Below are 21,437 nucleotides of genomic sequence, written 5' to 3' on the forward strand. Positions count from 1 at the left end.
TTTACACACTTAGGCTACCTACAGATGAGCTGCACTTCAGATCCCTGGAAGACCCAGCTAGCTGGTGCTTCCCAATGCCTGGTGGTGGCTCCCACAGGGACACATCTGTGCTACTCCTCAGAAACACCATGTGAGCTGCTGCACCTCTGTGGTGGGAGGGAAGCACAGGGAAGCAGTGGAATTTGTGCTTTGCACACAGCTCACAGACTTAGAACTCAGCTTAGATGCGAGACTATCAACAATGACTACACAATTGTGTAATTGTGTAATGCACAATTTCAAGTATATATGAGTGCTTTCCTCACTCTTTACCTCCAAGTGTTTCTTCTGTCACTTAGAAAGAAGCAAAACATGAGAAGTTTCACCTGTCTTCTCAAAAGCTAAAGAAATTCCCAGACAACAATGCCCTAAGCTAGCTACAGCTGAAAATAAATGACTGGTTTAAAATTATATTGCTACAATATTGTGGTTAAATAGAACTTTAAAAATAGTTGAAGTGGAGAGATTTAGTTTTATGGCAAGGAGCAGAAGCCTAGCTATTCTAAAAGTCCAGCTGTGATGTTCATGTCTAAATTTATTCAACTGAAATGCCTGCAGCAAACATTGCCTGTCTTTCAGAGTAAGACAGTGGCCTATTTCTCCCTAACACTGCAGGAAAACTCCACACTGCATTCACAGCAAAGGCAGCATCTCCCATGCTGGCTCTCCATGATGTTATTAAGCATATTGTCTACAAAACAGACTTTATCCACATATCTTATCCACAAACCCTTCCTTCACAGTAAGCTTAGGCATACTGGTCAGACAAAGTTTGGAGATCCATGTTTCCTCTTTTGCCATCCCTTACAGTCTCCATAGACATGAAGATTTCAAGCACATGGGTTTGTCTCCTGAAGGAGTTTGTACTGCCCAGCATCATGAGGCCCCAGGTAAACTGGGATCTGTGACTACTTCTAAAGGATCCTGCAATAGATCCTTAGTTAGGTAACTAACTTACCCCTTTTTACTCTTCTTATAAAGTTTTGCAATCTTTTCAACTGGCAGCCCATATTTCTCAGAGATCTGAAATAATAAAAATAAAATAAATATCACTAAAGATGAATGAGAAATATAAAAATATCACCTCTTACCTTACATAAGACATTAAAACAAAAACTCTGCAAACTTTGACAGGATAGCTATAGAGAAAAGTCTGTTACAACCATATCATGCTTTCATTTAATGATGACTTGGGGAGCAAGAATCCTGAACAGCTTAATCAAATCCCACAATTGTCTCCATCCAGAAATTCAGATACTATAGTTTTCATAGGGTGTGAGCCATCAGAACTGCCCCAGCATCTCCTAGTGCTCTGCTCAAAGAGTCAATGCTCTTCCCAGCTTCAGATTTTACCAGGGAATTTCAATCTGATCTTTCTGTTGTTTCTTAATCTGATTTTTTGGGCTCATGGAAGCAAAGACTTCTCCCACCAGGCAGAAGGCAGGCACATGGCAACCCAACAGGAGCTGATGGACCGATGGAATAACAAAAAAATACACATTTCTATTTCTCAAAGACATTTCAAGGTTTATTAAGCTAACAGGACTCTCCATGGTGGTACTTCTGTCTGAAAAGTGTCTTCAAGGTACCTTTAATTGTGGGAAGGCTACCAACATCAAACACAAAGAACTAAGAAGCTTCTGTATTGTTGGGAAGGTGACTCAGTCTTAGTTACTACAGTAGCAAAATGAAACCCTGTTTGATTCACAAAACCTCATCTGAGTGTAACAGATAACAAGCTGTCACAGAGAAGTGTGTTATCAAGGTAAAGGACTTGTAAAATAAACTTCTTGCTAAAGCAACTAAAACAATAAAGCAGAAAATACACTAAAACTTTAGAAGGAAGAACAACTTAGCTGACAAATTACCCATGCCAACAAATACTTCACATGAATGCTTTGGCATTGCTTTGCAACAGTGTACTAGTAACTTTTTGGGATGTCTATTCTGCAGTGAGTCTGTGGTGTGCTTATGAAGATGGTGTCCCTGGGCCCTTCATCTGAGCCAGGTTTGCTTTCCAAATAATGATTCTTCTTTGAGGGAACAGGTCTCACAGTTCACATTTTAGAAGAGGATTGTCCCAAAAAGCAAAATAGTTACAGAAAAATTACTTTTTTTTTCCGCCAGTGATTAATGTTCTGTGGTGTTCTACTGCCAAGCAAAGTAAGTTTACAGCTCTTCCCAAGTGAAATGAAGTTGCAGCTAAATAGCTGACTACTTATCTTTTGCATTAGAGAACTGAAATGCATAATTAAAAATCCATTTAAAGACTGGCAAACATCAGGCACTGTAAAATCCTTTCTTTGTGTTGGCATTCAGAGTTCTGTTGAGAAAAGGTATTTTAGGGAAGTACATTAAAGCAATTATCACAAAAGAGAAAATGAAATGGATAAACTCAGCACTGAGGACAGATTCAAAGAGCCACAGGTTGAACACCAAGCAGGGCTCCCATCCAGACAGCCAAGATTTTCTGAAAGAGAGAATTAATTAGCCTATACTTGTCTACAGCACCTATAATAGTATAATTGTCATCGTAGCCCAGATGCAATTTTGTACTTAAAAACTACCCCTAATAATGCACAAGGCTATCAGCTTGACTGGCATTCTATAGCTAAACTCCAAGATTCTGAAGAACCAATAAAGTTTCTCATACACTGAAAACAGTGTCCTCTGACTATTAGCATACATCAGTGGCTAACAGAAAGGGGAATAACTGATGGGGTACAATAGACCCATCCACTCCCTAAATTTTCCACCTAGCAGAGAACAAAATACAAACTGAATTTGGGTGATATTTGCTACTTCAGTTTTGCTTGCACCAGCATGTTTCGCTGTTCATTTACTCTTTATTATCCTCTGGCTTTGCTTATCATGAACAGAATGACATCAGATAAACAATCTGGTGTTGAATTTTTGTATCTGTGCTTCTGTTGTACCCCTAACTTTAGGTTTTCACGTAAAGCAATAATAAAAATGGATCAATTTCATCAGACATTTGAAAAAAATCCTTTGTAACAGGCATTGGAGAAAAACTGGCAACCCAAAACTGCAGAAAGTGTCACAAGTGTGTGAACACGAGGAAATGATCTCCCTCTCTGGGTTGTTAAGTCTGAAGCCCAGAGATATTGTAAAGACCAGCACTTGAAGACACTTTTCACTGACTCCATGCAAATAAACAAGCCGAGCAAAACATTTCTTGCCAAGGAGGCTTAATAGCAGCTAATATACAGCATTCTGCACATTCCAGCATAAATCTTCCCTAGGATATTTGGCATACCTAACACTCATGCATTCCAAATGTTGCTCAAAGTAGTTTGGGACTCTGGGACACCACTTCCTACATAAACTATGAGAGGCTGGGATGAGAAAGCCTTGCCTGTCACACTGCCTATGACAGGTGTAGGATTTATATAACATGCAGGGATTACTGAGCTTTGCAAAAGACTTCCAGCTGACTGAATAAGCACATTTCTCAGGAACTCCTGGGATTCAATCAATTATACCAAACAGAAAACTGTGGAAGCAAGGCTTAAAGTGGGGGCATGGGAGAGCCTCCCCCTCAAAGTCTCTAGTACAAATGTGCTAAGTCCTGATGCAGAATTGGAGAAAGCATAGGGCAAGCATCTGCTAGGGCATCTCACTTAACACTCTCTTCTTGGAGTGTTTGCTGCCAGCACAGGAGGACCACCACTTACTGCCAACTTCCATACAAAACTACAGGATTTCTCACCTGAACCCAAGCAGGCTACATTAAATTTTAAAAAGGTGTCTTTATTTGGAGCAGTATTTTTCCTTATCATCTCAATTTTCCATTTGTCAATCTTCTGAGCAGAAATTTATTTCTGTTAGGATGCCTGAAGCAGTGCAACAGCCTACTGAGTGGCACTGAAATACCTGTCTGGGCGTCCCATTGGGCTGCAGTCCCCTGGCATGGCAAGTTTGTCTGATTGCACAAGCCACCAGAAATGCTCTCTGCTGGAGTCAGGAAACCAGAAAGGGCAATATCTGGGTGGGTCAAGGCATGTAGGAAAACACTTTGCCAGCTTATTTCTATTAAATAATCTGTCTGTTGCCCTGCACTGGCTGGAAGATCACATACATATTGGCAGGTATCTAATAGTCTAAGCTAGATCTACTGAACTCAGCTGTTGGCTTTTAATTATTGAAAGATTTTGGGAGATGCTTGAATTTCCCAGTTTGAACTGCCTTCTGTAATTTGAATAAATATGCAATTCTGCACAATGTAAGACTGAGGTACCTACTGAGATCCACAGTTATCCTGACTTTGGATCAGGCTGAAATCAGGATGTAGAGCTGGTCAGTCACACATATAAGTGATGTTTTGCTATTTTCACTTGATCAAGAATGATTAGCAAAAACCAAACATCTGAGTTGCTTCCTGAGACATGCTGCATTTCTGAAACCCAAAACCTCTAGGTATTTGCCAAAAGAAAGATATCTGAAAAGGAATCTAATTGTAAATTTGGAATGGGGGTGTATGTGAGAATAAAATAAACATAGGATCTGAGAAAACCATATCATTAATAACAGAAAGTTAGGGGAGAAGTCAAAGATCAGGAATAATGACTAACAAAAAGAAAAAAGAGTAAAATGCATAAACAGAGAAGGAGAGTATGGCTGAGGATCACTGGAGCTCCCTTTCAGATCTGGGGCTCTGTAATACTCAGAGGCTCAGTTCCTAAATTCTTAATACTGAGAAGAGAATGACGCATTTAGGATATGCACAATTACAAAATTACATGATTTGCTGCAATGATTGTAGAGACAATATTTAAGAATATGCAGTTTGACAGCTTTTTGGCATTGTTTTATCCACAATATCCTACCAAAGAGAATTCAAATTTTCTGAATGTGTTCCTTCCAGTGAACTGGGACATTTTACAACAGATCAGATTTCTCTGGTGCCGAAAACATGCCAGTGAGTCAGCAGCTGCACTGACTGAGGCATGCAGAAACCCTTCCTGCTTCTGCACCAGCTTTGTTTTTGTTACATGGTGGCTGGAGAACAGGCATGGAGAGGCACAGACTACTAGAGATAAAATATTCATACTAGCTTGAACAGATTATAACATACTTTTAACTTCCATACAAAGACAAGATGAAATTGTGCTGCAGCTTACCATGAATCAAACTGCTGCCTCTTCAAGCAAAGCCTGGTTTTTGTTATCCATGTGCTCTGCCTGACAGCTGAGCTGCAGTCACAGCTAACAAACAGCATCAGCAGAAGCATGGTTAGGACATCCTTAGCGTGCCACTGACTCTCCTCAGAGATACCCCCATCTAAATAGGTGCTTTAAGCAACTTCACTAACCCACAAATCTTCTTCTGCCTTCTGCTACTGGCCAAATATTGACCAAATAACTCAATTTTTACTGCATTAAAAGTGTTCAGTAAATGTAACAAGATACTGTGATGGTTTTTAGAGAGTATAAATATACACACTTCTAGCACTTGGCTGAGTTCTCTAGGGGCACTTTCATCCATTTCCGTCTTCTCCCCTACAAGTAAACAAGGCTGGAAATCAACTCAGCATCCCACATGTCAATCTCACATTCCTCCACTGAAGCAGTGAGACACATGATTATTTCTTAACTCTTCCCTTACCAAATTTCATGAGCCATCAGCTCATATAAACAAGATTAAACATGGAAACAGCAACTCTTATGATGACAGCTAATGGATAACAAGCAAAAACTCAACTCAAAGAAGCAGCAAAGAGGCAAGTGGTAGGTAGGTCACACTGTAAGTGAGGACTAGAGAAGGAATTTGAGACAACATATGAATGACAAGTCTGCACTGGCTCAGCACCTGCCTCTTACATGCTGAACAGCAATTGCACAAAGGCCACATGAAATTCCCACAGAAACACTGCATCCTTGGGCCTCTTCTTGGAAACCAGGCTGGGAATGTACTGACAAGCATTACAGGAAAAGATTCAACAGGCTCTGAACCATCAGTTCAGAAAGAAGCATTTCAGAAAATGAAGCCTGCACTTCTCTCCTTCCCTGACACTGGTTAACTACTGCAATTCCTCAAAGCTCAGGTCTCCAATAATCAGCTCTGTGATGCTGTTTAAATCCAGTAACCTACTGATAACACTGAATTAGGAAAATGCCAGCATTTCAGGGTTCCAGAAAGCTTTAAGAAATGCTTTAAATGCGCTTGAAAATAACTTCATCTTTATATAGTGGTTTATCTCAATAATACATGGAAAGCCTCAAGATTTTTCTTGCCAAGAAAGACAAACAATATGAGGACATTAGATACTTACAGCTTCCATTAGCCCCTTGACCGTGGGTGATTTCAGCATCAAAGCATCAAACACCTCATCTGTCTCCTTCCTCACATACAAAAGCACTGAAATAGGGAAAAAAATCAAACTTGGAGCAGGTTCAGTCAATTCCACAGATGAAATACCCCACGCTGAATAGAAAAACAAATATTAATCCATGACAGATAAAATGAAGCACTGAAGATGGTTTGCACTTAAAAAGATGTACCTTTAATATCATCAGTGATCTAGACATGGACAATACATTGGAGTTGCATTGAAAATACAGTATTGAAAATTTAATCTAATGTGAAGAATCTCTATCTTCCAGGATCTAAATCTCCATTTACAGAAAGAAGCTAAAAAGCTCTGGGGCCTTGTCCCTTGGTTATAGGGCAAAACACACAATCTAGGTCTTCTTAAACCTCTGAATTGGCTTGTACCTCTCCAGGTTTCATCTAAAAGGCTTGGAAAGGACATTCAAAAAAGGCAAGTCTGTGTTGCCTTTAGATGTGCCTTTGAGAGCAAAATCAAAGAAAAGGTAAAGAAATAGTTGTCTCTGACATTACCATAGAGATGCCTGCAAATGGCCTGACCAGTATGAAAATAAACACTGGGAAAAAGGAGCTCAAAGTAATTTCAGACTTTACAGGGGAGACATTCAAGAGCACAGCTGGCAGGCAGGCATTTACCAGTGTGCCCACCTGCTTAGGTACCCAAATGCCATTTTCCTCTTCCTCCCTCAGATGTTAGCTGCTAGCTGTCCACAGGCACAGTGCCCTGCCCTCTTTAGCTTTTGTTTTCTTCACACTTGTTCAGGTAAATAGAGGAACCTTGCTATAACATGGCAGAAGCAAAGCAGACAGGTACAAAGCATAGAAGCATAGACACTAGAAAAGTATTTTAGGCATCTTCTGACATGACTGATAAGTAACAGGTTGAGTAAGAGGTTCTGCAATATATTTTGTTTCTTAAATGAACTGCCTTTTCAAATAACACTGCTGCACATGAGGTACAAACACACATGCACTGTCATGTCTGTGGGACAAATTACATTGGTAACCCATTTTTTTTTGGGGGGGGGGGGGTGGGTAGACAGAAAAGGGCATCTTTTGAAACTACAAATTCTCATGGTCCAAGAGATATCTTCACCACATAACTCAATAGATGACATGCAGATGAACCAAAAAATATGATGGTATTTTTCACATAGAAGTAATTGTGTAAAGTTAATTCTCAGGCCAAGACTCTAGCAGGATGGACTCAGGCCCATTTGTGGAGAATTGTAGTTTCTTTGCCCAAGTTTTGAAATGACTGGAAAAAAATAATGGGTAGTTCAGTTCCCTCACTGGGCCTACAAACCAAACATGCAGGACAATGTTGGGTTTTTTTGCATCTTTAATTCAGAAATATAAGCCACTAAACTGCAACCACAGCATGCAGAGCCACATCCTTTTCACCTATATTTTGGCACCTCTTTGGGGCCTGGCCTGAGAACATCGTTTTAATGGATTTAGAAGCAGAGACAACTTTGGGTCACAACTTAAACTGTCAAAACATAGAAGAAAAAATAATTCCACACCAGCAGTTAAATTTTACCATGCCTGATATGCTTAATCACATGAACAAGCTGTCACTCAATGGACTAATTTTACCAGTACTAACACATATAATAATTTAGTAAACCTTTTCCTTGTGACTAGAGGGTTGCCCTGTAACACCTGGCTTTACAAACATCTGGAGCTCTGCCAGCCTTAACAATTACAAATATATCTGAAAGGAGAAAAACAAATCACTTGGGCCAAGGTTAAACTTGGGTACATGACACAATCCTGGTGCTGAGCTTTACATCTCTGTTGTGCTTGGTGTGCCAAGCAACATTATACACATGGAGAGACAGGATTAGTAAGCACATGGGGGGTTGTTAGGCTTTCCTTTACCCTGACAGGTGTGAAACTCCTGGCTTTGATTCAGTAGAGCACTCTTCCACAAATGACTTCTGGTGACAGTGATGCCTTAGGAAGTTCCTGTCTCATCCCTACCCTTAGACCCTCTTATTCTGGCTCGTCTCAACAAATTTTCCTGGATGAAAAACTCTCTCAAAGAGCAGATGTAAGTGAAAAAACAACCCCTTTTTTGAGTTATTCTTCAGACAGATCAGATCCCTGCCTCAATGTACAATGCAGCCCCACAAGCCTTCATGCTGGCAGAGCAGCAGAGAGACAGCCACAGTGGGAGGCACAGCCAGAGGGGAGGGAAAAGGGCTGCAAAAGCTCCACTGGGCTCAGCAGCAGCATTGCCACTGAATGACTGTGACCATGTAACACAATTCATGTCCTCTGATCCTACTATCATCACATTCACAGCATCTAGATGGACTCAATCTAACAGTACAAATTACAAGATTTGGAGGGGAACGGGGGGGAAATCTTGTAAAAGGTAATGAGCTATTTTTGCCTGAAAGCTACAAATTCAAATTTGTCTGATCTACTCCCTGGTCTTAGTCCTTAACTTTCTTGCCAGCACTGAAATCCACTGCAGACCTTAACATTCTTTAGATGTTAAAAAGAATTGCAAAAGATGGGGGAAGATAAATTTAGTCTTTAGTTACTTAAGAAATAGCCCCAACACACCAAATTGCTGAGGGACAAAGGGATGTTGTTGCACCAGTGAGACTTTTAGAAGCCAGGCTACCAAACTGAGGATTTATGTGTGAATGCAGAAGAACAATGTTAGATACCTCTTTTTAAATTGTTAACAACATACATGAGGAAAAATGAAACTAAGGACACAATGAGTCAGTAAGACCTGGGGCATTAGGAAGGTCTGAGCCTGAGCACTACCAGTGCTGTGACTGGCACCCTATGAACAATGACTACAGTCTCTGTCAAGTAGTCTCTGGTTAAAGATGTGGTACATCTTAGTCAAGGAAAGAAGGGCTGGTAGCTGTAATTTAGCTTTCCTTTCTCACATTTGGAATTTTTGTTATTGCCCAGGCACAAATTCTCTTGGCTGGCTCTCAACATCCTGATTGCTACGAATCCAAAATGTTTCAGAGTAGTTCAACGTAACTTTCCTAAAAGGCAAAAGCTACCCAAAAAATTACTTTCTTGAAACTGAGAACTGCAGGACTGGAAATCCACCTGTTCTATAATTCAGCTGCTGGATTTATAATTAACAGCAAACTCCCTATGAAATCTGAAAGGGAAAGTGAATTGAAAACTTACTGAGAACTCAAAACAGGAAAAAGCCAAGTCTAGCCAAGTAACTAGCTGTGATGCACATTTGGTACAGATTAACATACTTCACATTTCTGTGTTGGGCACCTGGACTTCCCCTAGAGGTCAAGGAGATGAAAGAATAATTCAAAAAGAGGCAGCTACCTGAGTGAGAATATGACCAGCATTTGCAAATCCCTTCAGACCTGTTCTCTTGAAGGCTGCCCCTTAATATTTTTACTTCCACCAGAGAGTGTTACAAGTAAGTCCAGAAGGCAGGGGTGAGGTCACACACTTCCACTTCAGTCTTCAGTGGAGCCTGGACACCTCACTGGCTGCTATTTACCTGCACTGCTCTCCTAATAAGACACTTTGGGATTACATTGCTTTTAATGTATATTTTAATGTCTATTTTCACATAACAGACCTGCTCCCTCTCAAACATTACACCTGTGCCCCATCTACACCTGCTCTCTAGGAGTTCTTGATTCTGCTGTACCAAACAAACCTTGAGAAAAGAAACTTCTAATATGGCAATGCTGGGGAAAAAAAAAAAAAAACCCAAACATTTTAATACCAGTGAATCCTCTGGCAAAGACAGAGTTATCAAATGGGTAGACTCAGCTGAGCTGCACACCACCAGCACGATCCCAGATGCAAGGTTCCGGATGGCAGGAAGTTCACCAGGGCAAAAGCCACACTGGAAAAGCCTTGGCCTCCAGCCAGCATAGTCCAAGATGAGAGAAACACTGAACAGGAAGGGGATGTGAAGAGAGAATCCTCCAGCTTCTCTGCTTCTGTGCCTCTCCTGGATTTAATCATTTTACATAGCTTAGCCACCAGCTAAATTTTCTTTCTTTCTAATCTTACCCTTGAAATACCTGCAAGTCCTGAATGATATCAAAACAACTAACCACAGCAAAGGACAGGAATAATCAAAGCAAACCAATAGCTCCTTGCAGGCAACTTCCTAGGCTTTCAGCTGGGAAACCCAGGTGAAATTCTAGGAAATGACAGTTCTTTATATAGCCCTCATGACTATCACATTCTGCTTGATAGAGCCCTGATAATGTGAATTTGGCCAAGGTCTTGAGTCAACCAAATGCAAGTCCATGGTCAGTGCTAACCTCACATAATTAATTTAAGATTTAATTAAAAGAATCATATGTTCACATTTATTTCAAGAAGGTACCAGTCTCCATCCTATAATCTTCTATGCTTCCCCTGGTTCAAGGAGACCACCCTAACCAACAGAGAAACTTGGCAAATGCAGTCTTGTGGAAGTTATTTCTATAAAGCTCTGCTGCTACTGTAATAATACCCACCTGGGCAGTAAAAACAGTTAAGGGAAACAAACCCTTAAACAATTCAGTTACATCTGCTGGAAGATGTCTCTGCATGTTTTATATTTCTAATAAGGTAGGAAATTTCTGATTTTATTCCACCCAATCTAAGTGTGCAGTCAGCAGAAGCTCGCCTGTTAAGGTCCCTGTATTTGACCCAATGCATCTTGCATATTTGCTTGTGATCCCAGACAGAACAGAACAGAACAGATGAGCAAAAGTTAAAAACAGACCATCACAGATTTGCTACTAGAACTTTCATGAACTTTCATGAACTTTGTAGCTTGGCCAAGAACCAAGAAACTTTAAGTTTTTTCTATACACTTGTGTCCTGATCCCTTCTTGAGAAAGCACAGTCCTTTTTTTTTTCTCAAGTAATTCTTAGCATTTGTTAAAATGCCTCCTTATAGACTGCAGATGCAAAGATGTCCTCTCCCATCTACCCATATTTGCACTAGCATCCTACAACTGACTTTGTCCAAACCACACCTGCCCTTCCCAGTTTGAGGGTTTGAGTCCCACAGAACGATTTTTAACTGCTAAGAATTGATTGTTACCTCTTTTCAGACCTTCTTCTTTGATTTGTTTCAAAGGGGAAGGACCAAACTCTTCCTCCACAGGCCGGAACATCCTTTTGACCAGGACACTGCTACTAAAATACACAAAACAAGGACCATGTCACAGTAAAACTGTGCTCACAGCAGAAGAGAAGACAACAGCAACAGTCATGACTCACTTTGTACTCTGGCAGAAACACCCACTAGATACTCATGTAGCACCAAAAGCAGAAACTGCAAGGATATAGCTTTTGATGCTTATCTGAACTATCCAGGCCTCTTAAATTGCTGAGACTGACTGGCTGGGACAGGTGACAGGAAAATATGTTCCAATGTTACACACTCATTTGAAAAACCCCAAAGGCCCTTAATTGTTTAAATATTGAGGGAAGGGGGGTGGTTATTGCTTGATGCAATAAACCCCTTTGTTTCTCAAATTCCACTGTAGGCCTTATGAAGAGCATCAGTTTCAAAAAGAAATAAAAAAGGCCTCATGTTTTCAAGTCAGTGTTGACTGCAGGTGCTTGGCCAGTCCCTACTACAGGTCACTTTTTGCAGATTTATGGGAGCTGTTAAGTTACTCCAGAATCTCAGACTTGAGGGTGTTCACTTGGGGATTCAAGCAACTTACAAAAGTATGGGGCTGGCACACAATGTGGCAATGTGGGCTGAAGTTCAGCATCCTTATTTCATGGCACCTCTAACTATTAGAGGGACTTTCATCAATTCTTCCAGTCCCTCCAAAGTCATATAGGGAGTGTTCCCATTTCCAACCTTTGTCCTTCCCAGGTTCTCTCTTCTCTTTCTGCCTTTCTCTTCTGGCACTTGTCTATTCTCTCTGCAGTTCCTGTATTTGTGGCATACACATGTGTGCACAGCTAAACAGCTTTCAGGAATGCAGTGAAGTTCAGTGCTTCAATAAAAAATTCCCAGTTTTTAAGTTGAGAACCCTCATGCTTACATAGATGGCATTTCATTATCAAATATATTGTCCTCTCCCTGTATCAAAACTTAGGGCTCTTTTACTTGGAAATGTATTAAAACACAGACATAAAAAGCAAACAGTTTACATGGGAGAAATGAGAGAAGGAGGAGAAAGGGGTCAGTTTTATCTGATTTCGTATTTTGTATCAACTTTCTATGAGTTTAAAATGTTAACTGCAAAGCTTGTGAAACAATAAATATCTTACCCTTCTCTCTCGTCATCTGTATTATAGTAAACCTAGAAGGATGGAAATAAAAATCAATTATTCCCAAAACTCAGACACTTGCTTAACAGAATAACTTCAAAAGGGAGAAAAGACAAGTGTTTTGCAGTTTGTCATATGTTAAAAATCCTTTTCCTCCTATAAAACACAAACACCTCTAGTTCTAACTGTTATCTGGAAGAAGTGTGGCTTTGAGAAACTGCTGTTGAATATCATCTACTGGAAATATATCAAAGTTTATTTGAGAGACATTACCCTCTTCCCTGCTTTATATAATTTTCCCAATTATTTTACAATCCTCTAAATCAGATTGCTACTCACCTAAATAACCCCTAATACAATTTCAGCCACAACACTCAAAAGCTTTTGTATGTATTTAATACTGTCTGAAAAGCTAATTAAACTATAAAGAACAAGATTAAACTACAGGCCTAATGGAAATACAATTACTAAAGGTACAGCTGAACATTTTTTGCACAGGCTGTGGGCAGAAGCCCAAGTCCAGGTTTGTGTAAATCTGCGTAGCTCAGAGTCACCAGGACCAAATTTACAGCAGCAGCAAATGCAGCTGACAGTAGCAGGGGAGGTATAAAATCACAGTCTCTTGTCCAACACTTTACAGAACAGTCAGCCAAACTCCTCACAATGTGCCCACACTGCAGGTCTGCACCAACAAGTGCAGCAGCCCTGCAGCTGCTGAGCTGGGCAGGGTAGGGTAGGGCAAGCCACCCCAGACAGGTCTCCAGCACTGGCTCAGAGCACTCAGAGCACACTTGGCTCTCACTGGGAGCCTTCACTTCTGAAACTGTGCAATGGAAATAGCTCAGAGGTGTGTGTGTGCAAAGCTGAGGGCCGTAACTATGAGTTACAGCAATAAAAGACATGGCTGAATATTGCCTAAGAGCTAGGAAATGGGGATATCTTCCAGTTAGTGTAGAAAATTATTTACAGGATTATATATACTAAGGAATGTTTCCACCATCTCCTGTTTTGAAACAAATCCCCATTTCGGTTTGAAAGCCATGAGGACAGAAGGTACCCAACACTGATATGTGAGTGGGCATCTTTCCAACTTGGGAGAGTAAGCCTGTGACAGCTGTGATTAAACATCTGTGCTCTTTGTGCTTTGCTCAACCACAATTCTCACTGCTTCAAAATTGACAATTCCAACACTCAGTTTCGTACAATCTTTGTCATTTTAGTATTTTCCAGCAAGATGCATAATAAATTTCCTCATCAACTATTTGTCTTAATAAACACATGCATAACTGTCTCATTCTGCTCCCTGAGATGTTAATAAATAACATGTTCATAGTAAAAAAGTTGTCAGAGCTGACCCTCCAGTTCAGGTTTTTAACTTCCCAACAGGTGATAAAATAGAAAAGAGCCAAGTTAGGAAAGACTTCCTTATGTTTACTAATGATAATAACTACCAATACTGAGTATTTAACATTAGTATGATGGAGTTTTACTTGGAAGGGTGAAATTTTTTTTTCAAGGAATTTCCAGATCTCTAGGTGACGCCGACAGAAAATGGGTAGTGGTGTTTAGTGACCCTGCTCTTGATCTTTCTACACGGGTATGAGCTTGGACTTTGTTTTCAGCTGTGACAAGGAGGAGGATCTCTGCTACCACAAGGTGGCACTTCATTTCACCAAGCCAAAGAGTGCACTTAAAACCAGATTGTGTTTCAGTCACAAATCAACCTTATACTTGAAAGCAAAAGAATGACAGAACTGTAACAAAACCAAACTCGTCAGTTGTCAAAGAAGTATAAACTCCTCTGCACCCAGAACTCAGAAAGGTACTTGCCTCTTGTAAGGTCCTCTATAAGTGATGTGCCAAAAGTGCATTTACCAAAACGAGAGCTGAAACAAGTGGACCCCAGGAACAGTTATTTACTTCCCTAATACCTGCCCCAGAGCAGAGGCAGCCAGGTGGCAAGTGGGCACTTGCTCATCTCATTATTTCCTACCTGTCCAGTTCTTTGTAGGTTTCCAAAGTGAACATCTGGTATGAAGAGAACGGGCTGGGAATCCAGGTCAGCCATTGTTTTGAAGAAGGTGATATCACTCTTTTTCTGCAGAGGGAGTGCACTCAACTTCCCTTCAGCTGCTAGGTGGATCACAAAGCACAGAGTTGTGAAGGGAGGCATGTTAAGCATGACTTAGCCCCAGACCAGAAAGGCCCATTTCACTCACCATTATTACATGAGGCTTGGGATGCCTGGCCTTTGCCTTTCTTCCTGTTCTGCTTTCTCTCTTCATCTCGGATTTTCCTTTCTGCTCCCTGATGCAAGAAAGACAACAAACAGAATTAGCCAAAGAGGAACCACCATGAGCTTTGTACTCTGCAATGCCTGCAACTACAGCATCAGACACACAGACATGCTAAAAGAGAAACTGGTTATTTCATTGAAGACAGATCTGTCCAGTCTGTTGGGAAGGTTTTGCATGGATCACCTGTGCCTGAGACTCAGCTGGCACATCCAGTATCTCCCAGGGCTGCAGACAGCAAGGGGAACATATCCACATGTTGGTTTGGAGGAGCCAGGACAGGCAGTGTGCAGTCTGTAGCAGGACTGATGCCAGCACAGCTTGTACAAAGAGCATCCCAAGCCCAGTGACTCTACAATGGACAGAGTGATCAGGCCAAATATTTTGTGTATATAATGGCATAAAACACCTGCAGGATTGCTATCATTTTACATAATGTCTGTGCTGAGGTTGTCCCTAAACTCTCCTCCACCCACTTTGCCTGGGGGTGGCATTGCTCCACTGTAGCCAGCTGTGCAGAGCTTTGAGAACTGACAGTCCAAAAAGGCTGTGCTGACAGCTTGCCAACATTGCAAGGGTTCTTACAGAAAAGTACAGGCATTTCAAACTGGGAGAAGTTCTCCAGAAATAGGAAAGCAATGTAGCACTGCCCTATTAGGTACCAGGAACTCCTGGGAAGTTGCAGGCTTCTGTTATGTAAATACACTCTCAACAAGTTTCAAAAATAAAACTTGTTATTGACATAAAAAGCAGCAACACCTCCTTTGAAGTTCTCCTAATTTACTTTATAAATAATACCTATCACATTGTGAAGGGTAATGAAGATCCATATGCTCCCAGACAGTTGGCATGCAAGATTACAGAATTTTTTTCCAAATTAAAATTAGAAGTTTCTTGAATAGAAAGGGAGAGGAGGGAGGTAAGGAAAGCAAAAAACACCCACTCAAGATGGCAAAATTCACACATGAGTCAATGAACCAAGTTTAGAAAGAGTGCAAGGAAAGATGTACTCCTGGCTGTGATCTATCAGTAGATTTCCAGAGGCTGAAAGAGCTGGAGGAGGAAATAGCTCTTTAGGAAAACGTGAATGTGTCAAACAGAAACACTGCCTCCAGACCACGTCCCAGTCCAGTTGTCACTCACCAACCTCAACCGCAGAAGCCAAGAGATTCAGAGTTGTGCACTTATCAAAATTATTTCTAGAGGTACATTTGTAACCTTTAAAGCCACCTGTTCTTTCTAAGAAAGGAGCAAAAATACACATCCCAGCCACTGTTCAGCAAAAAGCACATCCTGAGAAACCTGTGCTGCACAAAGGGCTCTGCCAGGTGGCCACAGCCACACCTATCACTCGGTGCTGCCACTCTGCTGCTCACAGGAAACAGGATGAACCATCAAAGTACTTCATACACAGCACCAAGTGCGAGTTTTCTCTCAGGAAAGCAGAAACTGAGGAGGATTCTGCCTTTTATACATAATAAAAAATATATACTTTACTGATTTTCTGTAATATTCTTTGTAACCATGAACTTGGTGACACTTTACAGCTTTCTCTTCAGTCATTCATTCAAGGCAACAGACCCCAAGATCTCTGGGGGGCAGGCAATCCCTGGGCTGGGCAGTCATTCCCATCTACCAGTGTTTATTTGTGCCACAGCCACTTCACAAATGTGGCAACTGCAATACCCACAAAACTACCTACCAGCCCTTTTGAGCTTGGAGCAGCCCACATGGCAGGGCCAGCCCAGCCTACAGAATGGATGTCATAGTCACAGGGATGAGACCACAAAATGATTTTTGCATACTGGAGCATTTCTGCTGCATAGTCTTGACAGCTGAGCCATCTGACACATACCTAATAAACCACAGCTTGCACATCTCTTCAGGACAGAAGAAATAACCCTTCTACTGGGGACTATAAACTATGCTGCGATCAGTGAAATAATGAAATGAGTTCTTTATTTTTTCATTGATATCTGGGCTTTGTATAAATGCAAGGAGTACTTCTGCTACTAATTATTAACAAAATGCAGCCTATGAATTTCAGCTGATTCAAAGTATTTTCTTCCTAATCCTTCAACTCATTTAAACTTAAGTCTTGCACCACTCTGATGCTCATGTGTACTCTTGCTTCTAGTTCCAGGCTAAAGCATTCCACATCTCATTGGGCAGGCACATAGACATAGGCTGATGTCTGTGTGCCTGCCCAATGAGATGTGGAATGCTTTAGCCTGGAAATAGAAGCCCTCTCCAAAGCTGAAGATTAATAGGCAATTACAGTTGCTAAATACTCTATGATAGTCCATTTTCTCTATGATGATCCACATCAAAAACAAGGACGTGAGAACTGCACATATTCCAAAGAACATGTATTTTTCAGGTTTAAAAAACTGGATTAATTTATTCTAATTTGGATCAATGTTATGGTATTTGCCAAGTCAAGTTCTGCTTCTTTTCAGCAAAGATAATGACATATAGAAAATCAAGTAGCTCTGAAGTCCCAGTTCTTTCATACACAGTGGCTAAAGCATTGTGCAATATATAAATATAAATAGGCCTGGTAGCAAGTTTCCCTGACAACCTACTTAAGGAATAAAAATTAGATAAACTTATAATGCAGCATCAGTGACTGCAAGGCAGAGAATTAGCACTGACAAAACAAGATGTGGACTGTAACAAATGCTTTGAAGATTGCCTACTGAAAAACAAACATGGGCAAAAGATTGGATGACAAATAGGGAGTATGGTAAAGTTAAATTTGTTAAGTAACATTTACAGCCTTTGCAACATTTATCTCCATATATTTATGTCACAAAGCACATACTGGATGCGAGTTGGTGTTGCTCTCTAGTTTATATGTGAACTAATATTAAAATTAAGGAATTGCCAGAATAAATACTAACTTATATATATATATAATATGTACCACTTAGCTAAATGCAGATTTATTTCTTCAAAGATAACTCTTTCCACAACAGCTACGCTGTGTTGCAGCTACAAGACATTAATTTGTCGGTGAATGTTCTTAAAAACTGGACACCTCCACCTGTGATTTATCTACGTGAATATACAAATACACCCACTGGTTTTAAAGAGGCACCACCACTACAGAAAGAAACATTTTTAATAACACCTCAGGCACGGAAACCTTTTTTTTCTTCCATGTTGCAGAATGAGAAACATTTCACACTTAGGGAGAGGAATTTACTGTGCAGTTCCACTAGGCCAGGTGATTGTAATAAATCAGGTACTTTTGTCATCAGCTTCTCTTTGAGGCTGTCAGATTGGGGCATAACAGAGCAGTTCACACTTTCAGAATATATAAAGATCATTATATGATTGCTGAGTGGCTTTTTTTATGTTCCTATAGTACCTCTTCAATTCATCAGGACAAGGAGATAGGCAATAAATAACAGTCACAGCTTCATGGCCTTTCCCAAGGAGGCAGCAAGCTTTGTCCATGTCACTGAGGGGAGAGCCACAGGCTAGCAAGAGAAACTGAACCATCTAGCACCACCTTAACCAGAGCCAGGGGTTTATTTTGACATCTTGAAAAGATGAGGATACCCAGCCACACCAACTACCTTCCTCTGAGCACATTGAATTCTCCCAGTGCCACCAGCAAGTGGAAATTCTCCAAACATTTATTTACTTACAAAAGCCCTGTGACAAATGGATGTTGGTAAAGATCTGGCAACATAAGTTTGGGGAGAAGGAAGAATTTGTCTCTTACCAAGTGCCAATTAGCACAAACTGTCATGTGCATTGACCTCAATAATTTTCATTTGCTCAAGTCACTTTCACACCCGCATTAACTTAAAAAGCTCTACATGTGTGTATATATTTATATTATACACATATACAGCCTATTATCAATTCCCTTGAGCCCTTCAGTTCCCACTTCCAATTTCTGATGTATATAACACTTTAACTACCCCTGTGATCTCTCCTACTTGGAGACAGTTTTGACTAATAGACTCAACAATTATTTCCTGCTTTTTCGTCTGGATACTTGAAGCTCCAATTAAAGCAATAGATGCAATGAACATGTATTATTCAAAATCTCCACCAGTTGTATCTAGAGGTCACCCTTGATGAGTTTGTGCTCTGAATTTCCTTCCTTTTTTTAAATAATTCAAGTTTTTCTAATTGCGCTTCAGAAAGAGGTAGATGAAAACGACTTGGTACTTTGATATTTACTGAGCTTTTAAGATCCAGCTGTAGCTTCAAATCTCTCAATATTTGACATTCAAAGTTACAATTAAAAGCATAGCATTTTGGCTGCAAGAAGACCTCAGTGCATACATTTACATTCATTACTTCCAAAGATTTTCCTCCACTAACACAACAGACTGATTAGCCCTCAAGATGTCGTTGTCAAAACGGCAACAGGGGAATGAACTGAAAAGGGGGAAGGAGCAGCAACACAGAGACCTGAAACAGTTGAACTCTTCCCTTTCCATTAAAAAGTTAATGTTATGTTTTGCCTGGGGCATGGCCTTTTGTCTCTCTATTCCCACCTGTAGGATGGCAAGACTAATTTGGATAAAATTCCAAGTCACTTAAATAGATGTAGGCTCCTGAATCCCTGAACCTTGACTAGAATCCAGGCATCAGCTCCCCTATGAAAGATGTTTCTCAGCATGGAGAAAGTCATCAGTTAACAGATGCTAAACAAAACTGAAAAGTGGTCACACTCTCTTTGAAGAATCATCACTGACATTTCTGAGGAACTGTTTCTACCTGCTGATATACACTGCTGACCATGACACTGTCTAATTCATTCAGGCGTGATCTATGTCTGGGTGCTGAAACATCTTACTAGTCTCCACAGAGGAGCAGTCATACCTACAGCAAAAAACCAAAATTTTGCTTAAGAGGGTGTGAACATACACAAAAAAATAGTTACTGAATTACAAAATGGGAATGGCTAATATATTTTTTGTATTTTACTTTTGATAAGAAAATCCTAGCAACATAAGAGTTTCTAAAATAACTGTAAGTAAAGCAAGGGGAAAACCCATCAGCTGTGTCACTGGAATTTGCTGGTTTCCATTGCATTATAAGAAGGAGCTTGGCAGACCCTCACAGAAAAGTGCATTTTTTCTGTCAGAGAAACTGACATGAAGTTTACCTGCTATCTATCCTGGCTGTCAGTTAGAAGGGAGGACATCAGCAGACTGCCACTTGTGTAAGTGAGCCTGTGATCAGCACTGACCTTCCAAATAGAGATATTTGCATTTTCTATTACTTTATTGATATTCCATAATCATGACCTGTAACATGCTGTCCTTAAACAGTCCAACTATTGCTCACAAGCTGAGAAATCAGGGCCAAAAAGGCTGCAAAGCAGTAAAATAATGACATGATAATCAGTTAGATTTGTGATACAGCTGGACCAAATGCTATGATGAAATACAATTCTTTAAGGTAAGAAACAGCATTTAATTAGGTCTAATATACAGCAACAATAAACTGCCTAACAAGATTCCTCCTTTATCCATGGTAACTGTGCTTTGCACTTACCTTGTCACAAAAAACCTTGATCTGGCAGTAGGCTCGGTGGATAGGTTTATTGCTGCGGTTGTTGTAGCTGTAAGTATCGATCTGAATCATCAAAGGAAGCCCTTTTACTCCTTTTTGTGAGGAGAAGTCTGTGCTCAAGCAATTCACTGTGATGAAAATCTGTGTGCCAGAGAGATTACTTTTTAAAATGTGGTGCAAACAACAATTAAACTTCCAGAAATACATTACAAGAAATGGGAAAATAAAATAAAAAGGTTTTAATTCAGCTATGATGCACGCTCTGGCAATTCACACATTTATCCTCCACTTCTGTCCAGCAAAGACACTCTATCCTGGGAAGAACAAACTTGAAAGCCATATATTGCTGCTTCAGTTTGGATCAGAAGTTCACATTTGAGGTGAATCATTTGGTTCTCCCAACTTACCGTGCTTTGGTTCACACCAGAGGCTCAGAATACATGAACTGGATACTTTTTGGAAGAGCCAGACCAGAAAGATATGCTCCAGGAGCACTCAGATCCTCCAGCTGCTCATAGTTGCTTAGTTCATGGGAACTGACTAAAGATAATCTGAGATAAAACCTCCTAAAACGTGCCTTATGTGGATGTCAGGTCTTTAGCCCTTACTTGTTCCACCCCTCAACCCTGCTCTGTATGTTTGCACTATTTGTTGATACAGATCATCTTGCTTCACCCTTTCCAGCTGCCTTAGGTATGGCTTGCTCATCTGACAGCTCATTCAAATTCAGTAGGACAAAGATAAACTCTACTCCTTTTATTTTAAACATTTTCTTCACAGACTCATTGACACTACTGCTTTCTCCATCCCATCAATAGATACTCCCGTGTTTCACTTTAAGGGCCCTTCACAGTCATTCCTCCTTTTCAAAGATGCATCTCACCCTGTGTTTCAAACTGGGAAGGAATTTTTCAAATATTCATAAAACTACTCCCTACCTCTTCTCAGAAGTTCTCTTTG

At 40.4% G+C, this 21,437-nt stretch overlaps 1 protein-coding gene across 1 annotated transcript in view; it reads right to left on the reverse strand.

The window, feature by feature from the left end:
* The window catches only part of GRHL2 (grainyhead like transcription factor 2), a 53,029-nt gene that overhangs the window by 346 nt on the left and 31,246 nt on the right, over positions 1–21,437 (reverse strand). The window contains exons 9-15 of the mRNA XM_066548194.1: positions 20,460–20,618; positions 14,859–14,946; positions 14,633–14,772; positions 12,640–12,671; positions 11,450–11,544; positions 6,332–6,417; positions 998–1,062 (exon numbers count right to left, since the gene is read on the reverse strand). Of these exons, the coding sequence (XP_066404291.1) occupies positions 998–1,062; positions 6,332–6,417; positions 11,450–11,544; positions 12,640–12,671; positions 14,633–14,772; positions 14,859–14,946; positions 20,460–20,618 (665 nt within the window). The remainder of the gene's footprint in view (positions 1–997; positions 1,063–6,331; positions 6,418–11,449; positions 11,545–12,639; positions 12,672–14,632; positions 14,773–14,858; positions 14,947–20,459; positions 20,619–21,437) is intronic.

The sequence above is a fragment of the Molothrus aeneus genome, chromosome 1 (assembly GCF_037042795.1).
Source record: "Molothrus aeneus isolate 106 chromosome 1, BPBGC_Maene_1.0, whole genome shotgun sequence".
NCBI classification, from domain to species: Eukaryota; Metazoa; Chordata; class Aves; order Passeriformes; family Icteridae; genus Molothrus; species Molothrus aeneus.